General features: G+C 41.9%; 1 protein-coding gene across 1 annotated transcript; it reads left to right on the top strand.

Annotated features, from left to right (window-relative positions):
- Positions 1 to 605: 605 nt before the first annotated feature.
- Positions 606 to 9,257, top strand: ythdf2 (YTH N(6)-methyladenosine RNA binding protein 2). The gene is made up of 6 exons (XM_037695447.1): positions 606 to 800; positions 1,026 to 1,050; positions 1,953 to 2,032; positions 2,935 to 4,632; positions 6,904 to 6,969; positions 8,287 to 9,257. Exons 1-6 carry the CDS (start codon positions 774 to 776, stop codon positions 8,308 to 8,310), a joined length of 1,920 nt encoding a protein of 639 aa, XP_037551375.1. The 5' UTR covers positions 606 to 773; the 3' UTR covers positions 8,311 to 9,257.
- The last annotated feature ends 304 nt before the right edge of the window (positions 9,258 to 9,561 follow it).

Below are 9,561 nucleotides of genomic sequence, written 5' to 3'. Positions count from 1 at the left end.
CAGTGCTGACCACCACTCCATTCTGTACGCGCTGTTTTCATTTATATGTGCAATCCTTAAAGATTGCTTCAAAAGAAGCAGATACTGCTGAAAACAATATAAGATAAAACCTTTAAAAGCTTTAACAACAAAGTCCATGCTCAATAATCCAGGTGTACAATTCAACATTTTTCAGTCAGGTCATCTGGACAGGCAATGGAGGAGGGGGCGTACCAAAGAGACCATCTTACCACAAGCAGAACTGGTTTGTTCCACTTTGGAGTAAGCTGTTGGGGGAAGAATCAGTTTTGTTGTGTTTCCTTGACTGATGAACCTTCCGGACCGATATATAGTGCTCTTATTTCTGTTTTGTTTTGTTCATGCACTCCATTTTATGGCTTGTTTAAACTTTTAAATGTACATTTTATTAAGGAATGGGGAACGAATCGTTTCTCAATTAAAGAAACTGGTCCAGGTGACACTATTTAACCTTTTTTGTTGTTATACATTTTATTATTTTCAACCTCTAGTGGATCAGGCGGCGCATGTTGTTACACCCCCGCGCCGCCGGGGGGCGCCTGCTCGCTGTGAATAAATGTCTTTACGAGTTGACGAGGGCCGCCCAGCCATGTTGAGGAGTCTGTCAAGCAAACTACTGCCCGCCATTGTGTAGAGAGCAGGCTCTGTAGAAAGATAAGGGCACTTGGCTAAAACTCAATAGCTACATTATTTCTACACCCTGCCGCTTTTATTTAGGAGTAAACACACTTACACAGACTCCGGGGGGGAAAGACATGTCAGCCAGCAGCCTTCTTGAACAGGTAAAGAGCGGAATTTTCTGAACGTTTACGACGGGGCCAAATTTGTCAGCATCGCGACGGCTAGCGCAGTTAGCTTGTAGCTCAGAGGCAGCGGCTCAGTAGTGCAGTAGGCCTGACCACCTGCTAAAGGAACTGACTGCTGAAAATACGTCTCTTCATCTATTTTTTTCCCCTTCCTCTCTTCTCATAAATCAAACCTTCATGAATCACCTGGACCCAATCCAGAGACCGAAAGGCCAAGCTAATAAAGGTAAGTCTCCGCTCGGATGGGGGGGCTGGGGGAGGGGGTGGTGGGGCTGTGAATGCGGATCTTTTTGCCTGCGCTTCGAAAATCTTGCGAATGGTGATAGCTTCTTGGGGAATAGGCCCGGTGTAGTTCGCATTCGTTTTACCACCTAAATGAAACACGAGAACGCCGTGCCTTTATTTATTTATTTTTTTTTAACATCTCTGATTTAAGAAGCCACCGTTAAATGTCTCCAATAAACTAACGCTCGATAGCTTCTTGACTAAACGTCAATTGATTTCCTTGTTACACACAGAGGGGTTTTTTCTCAGATCAACAGGTGTGAAACCACATCATCTGTTTAATAATGAGGCATGTTGGTGGTGTTGAGCAGCAAATACCATTTTATCTAAGTCCATCAAGTGTGAAGGGCTCTTGGCGCTCGGCATCACGCAGCTGACCACATTACTAGCATGATACGGTTAGCAGGATGCTAACTGCACGTCCTTTCACATGCTTCTTGTCCTCTTTACTGCCTCAACACAGAGCGTACGTTTACACCGTGTTATTGCCCTGTTTCTGAGTTCATGTTAAAATTATTTAAAACTTAAAGATTTGGTCGTAAAACAAGTGAGTAATATTAAACTTGTGTAAAGATCTGACCACAGTTGCCTAGATTAATTTTCCTTTAAATATGGAGGCTAACTTTTTGTAGATGTGATTACATCACTTTGGCATCTTTTAACTCTCCATGAGTTTTGTTTACATCCTTTTTTATTTAAATAAAGGTGTTGTAATCATGTGTCCTGTGTAAGATCAGGTCAGGGAGTGGTCTTGCTGTGTTGCAGGTGATCTACCTGCTCGTGTGAAGTCTCATAAACCTAAGCATTTTGTTTACATTGTTGTTTTTGCTCTCCCTCTTTTAGTGCAAAACGGAGCCGTGACCCAAAAGGATACTTTGAATGACGATGAGTTTGAGCCTTACCTGAATACTCAGGCCAGACAGGTGAGAATTTAACCAAGACTTGTCCACTTTGTGAATCATGTTGCACATCAGTCTATTCGAGAATTCACATTTAATGAATCACAAATTTAACGTTTTGCTCCATAGTTATACGAGTGGAAGTCATCTAAAAAATGTGCATCTCAAAACGTGATAATTACATTGAACTTAATTTTCAAAACAAAACAAAAAAACCTAATTGAAATTCACCTCCTTTTACATGCGAGCATGTTTTTGTTTGTTTTCCGTAACTAATGTTTTGAATGTAGGACTTTGCATTTAATTATTGGGCATTCTTTACCATTTGTCGGCCTGTGTTCAAATATTACTGTCTTCAAAACTCCCTTTACTGTTTTTGTTAAAACCTGAGTAACACTGTCATCCAAGGGATTATTAGCAACTTGCTGCTCTTGGGGCAGTTTTTATGTGAATAGTGCACAAATTGCTTTTTGTTTCTAAGAATTACTGAGAGACCTAAGTACTTTAGTGTCTTGTTTTCACTTGTCTTTAATTGTATTTCACTTTACTAATTTGTAGAAGATTGGAGAAGTAATTCTCACTTTAAAGCAGTGAGAAAGGAAACTAACCAAATCTTGTCTGTTCAAGTCTTGTTTGTTGTCGGAGCTTGTTCTGTATTTATAGATGGGGAGTATGCAAAATTTTATTTAAACTTTTATTTTACCAGGAAATAAGTCCATTAAGATTATTAATGTCTCTTACAAGGATGTCCTGGGAATATAAGGGAAAACAAGCAATGCTGTCTGATATTTAATTACTTTACTACTTATCTGTGATATATGCTTGTTTTAATTTTTTCTTGCTTTTTTAATCGGTTTCAAGCTAAAGCTCTTCATTAAATTTTGTTTTTGTATCTTGACACTGAAACGGTTTCTCTTTCTATACAGAGCAATGCCTATACGGCTATGTCGGACTCGTACATGCCCAGCTACTACAGCCCCTCCATAGGATTTTCCTACTCTCTGAATGAGGCAACATGGTCCACAGGTGGGGACCCTCCTATGCCTTACCTGGCCTCCTATGGACAGCTGAGCAATGGGGAACCTCACTACCTCCCGGATGCTATGTTTGGCCAACCCGGCCCCCTGGGGAACAACCCATTCCTAAGCCAGCATGGCTTCAACTTTTTCCCCAGTGGCATCGACTTCACAACATGGGGCAGTAGCAGCTCTCAGGGACAGTCGGGGACACCGCAAAGTTCTGGCTACAGCAGCAGCTATGCCTATGCCCCCAGCTCGCTTGGGGGTGCCATGATTGACGGACAGTCCCCATTTACACCTGCTGCCAACGAACCCCTGAACAAAGCACCTGGTATGAACAGCCTTGATCAGGGCATGGCGGGGCTAAAGATCGGTGGTGCTGCCCCTGGTGGTAATGGAGAAATGGCTCCTAAGGTGGTTGGCTCTGGTTTACCTGGTGGGGGGCCTCTTGGCCCTGTATCATCTGTTGGACCTCCCAGTATGACTCCTGTCTCAAATGCCCCTGCCAAGCCTGCTTCTTGGGCCGATATTGCCAGCAAACCAGCCAAACCACAACCCAAGCTTAAAACCAAGGGTGGCATGGTGGGTGCCAATTTGCCTCCTCCGCCCATTAAACACAACATGGACATTGGCACTTGGGACAATAAGGGCACCATGCCCAAAGCTGCCACACCTCAGCAGGTGCCCCCAATTCCCAGTAACGGACAGCCCCCTAATCAGGCTTCCCCACAGCCTGGAGCTACAGCTACAGGGAACCCACAAATGCCCCTGAGCAATGGACAGCTGGTTCCACCTGTTTCCCAACTAGGGCAGCATCAGCTTCCACCTACTGGGCAGCCAGGTATGGCTCAGATGCCCCAACCACCTCTCTCCCAGGGTCCCCTTCCATCACAAAGCCAACAGCAACAACCGTCTCAACCTACTCGCTGGGTACCTCCACGAAACCGGGCCAATGGATTTGGAGATTCCAGTGGGAATGGCACAGGCCAGTCGCCTCCCACTTCTTCAAATGTAGGAGTGGTTCCTGTGGTACCCTCTGAGCCTCACCCAGTTCTAGAGAAGTTACGCATGGTTAACAATTACAACCCCAAGGACTTTGACTGGAACCTCAAGCAGGGCAGGGTGTTTATCATCAAGAGTTACTCCGAGGATGACATCCATCGGTCTATCAAGTACAACATTTGGTGCAGCACGGAACATGGCAACAAAAGGCTTGATGCGGCCTACCGTTCTCTGAGTGGCAAAGGGCCGCTGTATCTTCTGTTCAGTGTCAATGGGAGCGGTCACTTCTGTGGTGTAGCAGAGATGCGCTCACCCGTAGACTACAACACGTCAGCTGGCGTGTGGTCACAGGACAAGTGGAAGGGTCGTTTTGATGTGCGCTGGATCTTTGTTAAAGACGTTCCAAACAGTCAGCTGAGGCACATTCGACTGGAGAACAACGAAAATAAGCCAGTGACCAACTCTCGGGACACACAGGAGGTGCCGCTGGACAAGGCCAAGCAGGTGTTAAAGATCATCGCCGGATATAAACACACCACTTCCATCTTTGATGATTTTTCTCACTATGAGAAGCGTCAGGAGGAGGAAGAGTGTGTGAAAAAGGTAACAAAAAATTACTCTAAAATAAGATGAATGGTAAAACATAAATCATGTGTCATGTGTTCTTTAATTGGGGAAAAAATATTGCTTGTGAAATTATATTGTTTTGATTGTCTCTGTTTTCAAATGCAAAAAAAAAAAAAAAAACTCAAGGAGCGGAAAAAATGTCTTGAGAATTTATAGCTGCAGTGGGATTACATAATTTGATGAAACACAGACTTCTGTCTCTAGTTTTTATTTCCCCCTGTCAGATTTGCATGTAGTGCCTTGTTTTAACATGAATTACGAGACAATAAAAATGTCTAGAATGTAAATATTTTAATATCAGTTACACTCAATTTGCAGCTGCCTGCCTTGGCTGTCAAAACTATTATTTTTGTTTTTTACATCTTCACGCACCTGTGCATTGTATACAGTGATACTTCCATCCGTTATATTTACCTGCTTCCTCCTTTCCGAGTTGTTGGGAGCTGGTGCCCATATCCATCAGTCACTGTGAGAGGTGGGGACAAGACCGCAAGTCTGTCGCGGCCACATAGACGAGCAATGCAACCATTCACCTCTCACTCTCACCTAGGGACAATTTAGAGTCACCAGTCAGACTAACATGCATGTTTTTGGTCTGTGGGAGGAAACTGGAGTAGCCGGAGAAAACCTACACATTGCACGGAGAGAACATGCACACCACGCAGAGAGGTCCCCGACAGGGATTTGATGAGGCGACCTTCTCTCTGAGATGGACTGCTCCACCCAGTGATACTTGATTATAATGAGACAATTAATTCAATATTCATTGTTAAAAGCACTGATACTTGTTCTCCTTCTCTAAACGGTCACAAACGTGCGTTTATTATAGGGGTGCACCGATTACAGTCTTCTGGCGGATCACCGATTTCTAAAAAGTCTGACCTGCCGATTCCAATTTTGTGTTATAAGCGACACCATCAGGAGTTATAAAGTCACAACGCACCTAAAAGTTTTCTATCTTTTATTGAAAAAACTTACCCTTGAACAATATCCTAGAAACAATACAAACTTGTTTTAACTGGCCATGAGGTAGTGCTCTGAAATATTAATGAAGTTCAGACAATTGTTGTTAAAACTAAAAAAAAATCGGTCAAATCAATTTCTCATGTATCGTCCGAATCCCAAAATTAAAGAAATTGGGGCCAATTTATCGGTGCACCCTTAGTTTATTATGGTATGTTTGTTTATTCTGCTGGATCTGCTCTTTAAAGTATGCTGCAGGCAGAACCTGAGTAATTTTCTTTAAATAAAATACAAATACATTTTCTTATTAGGGAAAGAAACAAGGCAGCACGGTGGTGCAGTAGATAGAGCTGCTGCATCTCAAGAGAGCAGGTCGTCCCAGTTCAAATCCCAGCCCGGGACCTTACTGGGTGGAGTCTGCATGTTCTCTCCGTGCATGTGTGGGTTTCCTCCCACAGACCAAAAACATGCATGTTGGGCTGATTGGTAACTCTGAATTGTCTGTAGGTGTGAGAGTGAATGGTTGTTTGTCTCTGTCCCTGTGATGGACTGGAGACCTGTCCAGGGTGCCTCTCACACAGTGATGGCTGGATATGGGCACCAGTGATCCTGCGAGGCTGCGACCCAAAAAAGAAGAAGCGGGTAAAGATGATGGATAGATGGATGGAGGGAAAGAAACCGGGATACCTGAGCTGCAAAAACAAGTTGACTGCTCTTCAGTGTTTCTGTTTAAAAGATATTTGGGTTTCACTGGGTTAGCCTGATCTTTACGTCTTTAGTTTGTGACAAACCAGACATTTTACGTGAATGAATTTAGTGTCATAGTCGTGTGATTTTGGACATTAATTTTCATTTTGTACTGTTTTGTTTTTCGTTTATTTTTTTAAATGAAATGCACCGTTCTGTGTTTGTGTGTTCCCAGTATTTATGTCTTACCAACTGTTTTTCTCATTTATATGTTCAAGTACGATCATTTTACGTTTAACGTTTACAAGAATTACACATGATGAGCTTTGACAATAACATAACTGGTTAATTAAGGCTGTTGTGCTAGACATTCCTCATTTTTAATTTCATAAGTGCCACACATTTTGTGTAATGCACTTGTATTTGTAGGAATTTGAATCCAAAGAAATGGAAAGCCTTTGATAATGAACGTGGTCGCTGCCTCAAAAGTCTTTGCTTTTGAAAATAATTTCTAAGGAATCATAATTTATTCATAGATTTGCTTGTTGTGAAGAAGTTTCTTCCTGTCTGCTGAGTTTTCATTCCTGTGTGTGGCAGGTGGAGGTCCAGGGCAGCGAGCCATATCCCAGCAACCCAAGCAACAGGAGTCATTACAGGCTTCAGGTAACTGTCCTCCGTGAAAACTCTTGGCTTTGACTCGTTGGGATTCGTATACTTGAGTTTTACGGATCTTTTATTTTTAACAAAACAAAGGTTTATTTGTTTGTATTTTTTTTTTTTTTTTTTTTTTTTTTCAGTCGTGGGTTTTTGTCAGGAAAAATAACGCCTTAATGAATAGGGATGGGTATTTTAAACAAACACCAGATTTTTTTGGAAAGTGTCCCGTTGGCCTCTCAGCCACCACTTCATAGTTAACAAACAGTACGTGCTTCTACAGTGTGATTAATTTGACCTTTAACCATGCAGAGCTAATTATTGTAGCACAAGAGTGCATGACAACAAATTGTTCAAAAGCAGAGCGGGTGCTGTTTTCAGCTGCCACTGAATGATTTAGAACCATTTCCTGTTTTGTAGCTGGGACTTGTGATAAATTAAAGTTCACTCAATGTCCTACAACTAAACCCTGCTAACTAAATTAATTGAGCTCTGGGTACAGAAATGTGCTGCTAATTCTGCTAACCAAAATAGTACAGTAGTCCCTCGCTACTTCGTGGTTCGTTCATCGCGGACTCGCTCTATCACCGTTGTTCAAAATAAGATTAGACTTGACACAGTTGGCTGATTGAAGGATGAGCCGCACGATCGGCATGGAATTTATTTAAAATAAATAATTTAGCACCTGCTGCACCTTTGTGCAGCCCATACTGCAGGATAAACTTCCTGATCAGCTGTTCTCCGTGCAGAGTGAAGTGGGTGTGGCCAAGAGCAGAGGAGGCAGTAGCTGAAATCATGACATGCTGTGCTCTTCTAGAGATTAGAAACATTGTTTAGAGTATTGCTAGAGTGTGGGAAGGGTGTATAGAACTACTAAATACTTGTACTACTATTCCTAGTAGTATTTGTGTATAACTACTTTGTGGTTTTTCACTTATACTCACCCAGTGCATCAACGTGGAAGGGATGCACATATTCTGGTAGTGAAGCTGAGCTCACTCATGACGATAGTTTCTGCTTTATATTCCTTTCAGAATAAATTGGAAAGGTGCTGGGACAGTCTTAGTTTTTCATTTTCATAGAGGGGTCATAGGTTTTCTGTAGAAAAGCAGACCGGAACAACGTGGTTAGGAAACGAAGGTCACATTAGTTCTTTGCTCATTTAAACTAAACTTCAGATATTCAAAAATCACTGTCCATCCCTACCAGGGAGTTTTTCTAAATGTGACTAAATGAATGAAGTCAAGACTCTGAAAAGGTCTGTCTTTTGTACATATTTGACGTGTTATTTCTGTCACGTGTAACTCTGTCCTTCTTTTTTTTTAGGAGCGCCAAGGACGAGTCAAGTAACACTTGGTGCTTTGGTCAAAAGACTGCAACGGCCCCCGCTAAAGCCCAGTTCACCCCAGTACATCAATACATTCAGATCTCTACGAAATTCTAATAGGGGACTTATCAAAAGGACAGAAGAAAAAAAAACTAAATGAACACTTTGATTTCTTGACTTTAAAGACTTCGAACTTGTAGTAAAAAAAGGAAACGATTATTCATAGGACTACAACTTAATGCATAGCATCTTTAGGTGAAATCTTTTTTGCCCCGCCCCATTCCACTACATTTTGCTTCTTTACTTTGTATGCTGCATTTTTCTTTTTCTTCTTTTTTTTATGAAAGGATCATCATCTTTTTTTATGGTCCAAGAGCATGTCTAACCCTCACACAAACACAGATCCAATAGAAATGTGTAGTGTTGGCTAATTCTAGTGCCCCAAAGTGAAGAATGGACAGTTTGTCTCATTTTCTTTGTAGCCCTCCTCACCCTTGCCTCTCTTCAAAGGATGCTCAAATCTTTAACCAGGACCCAGTGGAGCTTCCTCAACAGTGGATTTGCAGCATAGGCTGGTGCCAACTATGCTCCTATTTTTTTTATTACTATTATTTTGTGTACATGCTCGTCATGGGCCCTCTTGTTTTGTTTTTCCTTGGGTGGAGAGTGTAAGGGAGGGAGGATCTAAAAACAGTAGGGAGTGGGGTTAAGTTTAAATTCAGATGAAATGCTTGGTTGATGAGCTTTGCTCCGTGTATAATTTTAATGTCTGAAAAAAAATGGGGCCCTCTGTTAACAGTCTTTATTGGATTCGTTTCACCCTCTTTCTTTCTCTCTCGGACAAGTTAATTCAATGTTGCTACGAGCTGCTTTTTGTTTTCCTCCTTCCGTTTTCTTAAAACTGATGCGAGTGGCCTTGCCTCCACTCTATCTATTAATCAGTTCAAAAATAATAAATGTGGTATATTCAGCAGAATGGTGTGCATTCCTTATGTTTGACTGTGGAGAATTGCTTTTGTTATGCGCCTGTTCATTTTTATAATCGCCCTGCATCCATTCAAGACTTCAACGCTGTACTTTTCTTCTTTCTTTTCTCCTTCCACCTTGTCTACCACACTTCTGTTCAGCTAAATATTCATGTAAAATCACAACTGCAGCCATCCTCACGGTCATTGTTGGTGTATGAAAAAAAAAAGACACGTCCTCTTTAATAACTACTGGCTTTCATTTGTGGCGTAATAAAGATGCTCCACAAAGTCATGCTGGGTTCTTCT

The sequence above is a fragment of the Nematolebias whitei genome, chromosome 21, assembly GCF_014905685.2.
Source record: "Nematolebias whitei isolate Nwh7 chromosome 21, NemWhi1, whole genome shotgun sequence".
Taxonomy (NCBI): domain Eukaryota; kingdom Metazoa; phylum Chordata; class Actinopteri; order Cyprinodontiformes; family Rivulidae; genus Nematolebias; species Nematolebias whitei.
Note: the sequence above shows the minus strand (reverse complement) of the source record. Positions and strands in the feature narration are given on the sequence as shown.

Coding starts and splice junctions, on each gene's coding strand:
- ythdf2 (XM_037695447.1), top strand. CDS start 774: ATGTCAGCCAGCAGCCTTCTTGAACAG. Junction 1,051..1,952: donor GAAAGGCCAAGCTAATAAAG/GTAAGTCTCCGC, acceptor TCCCTCTTTTAG/TGCAAAACGGAGCCGTGACC. Junction 2,033..2,934: donor TGAATACTCAGGCCAGACAG/GTGAGAATTTAA, acceptor CTTTCTATACAG/AGCAATGCCTATACGGCTAT.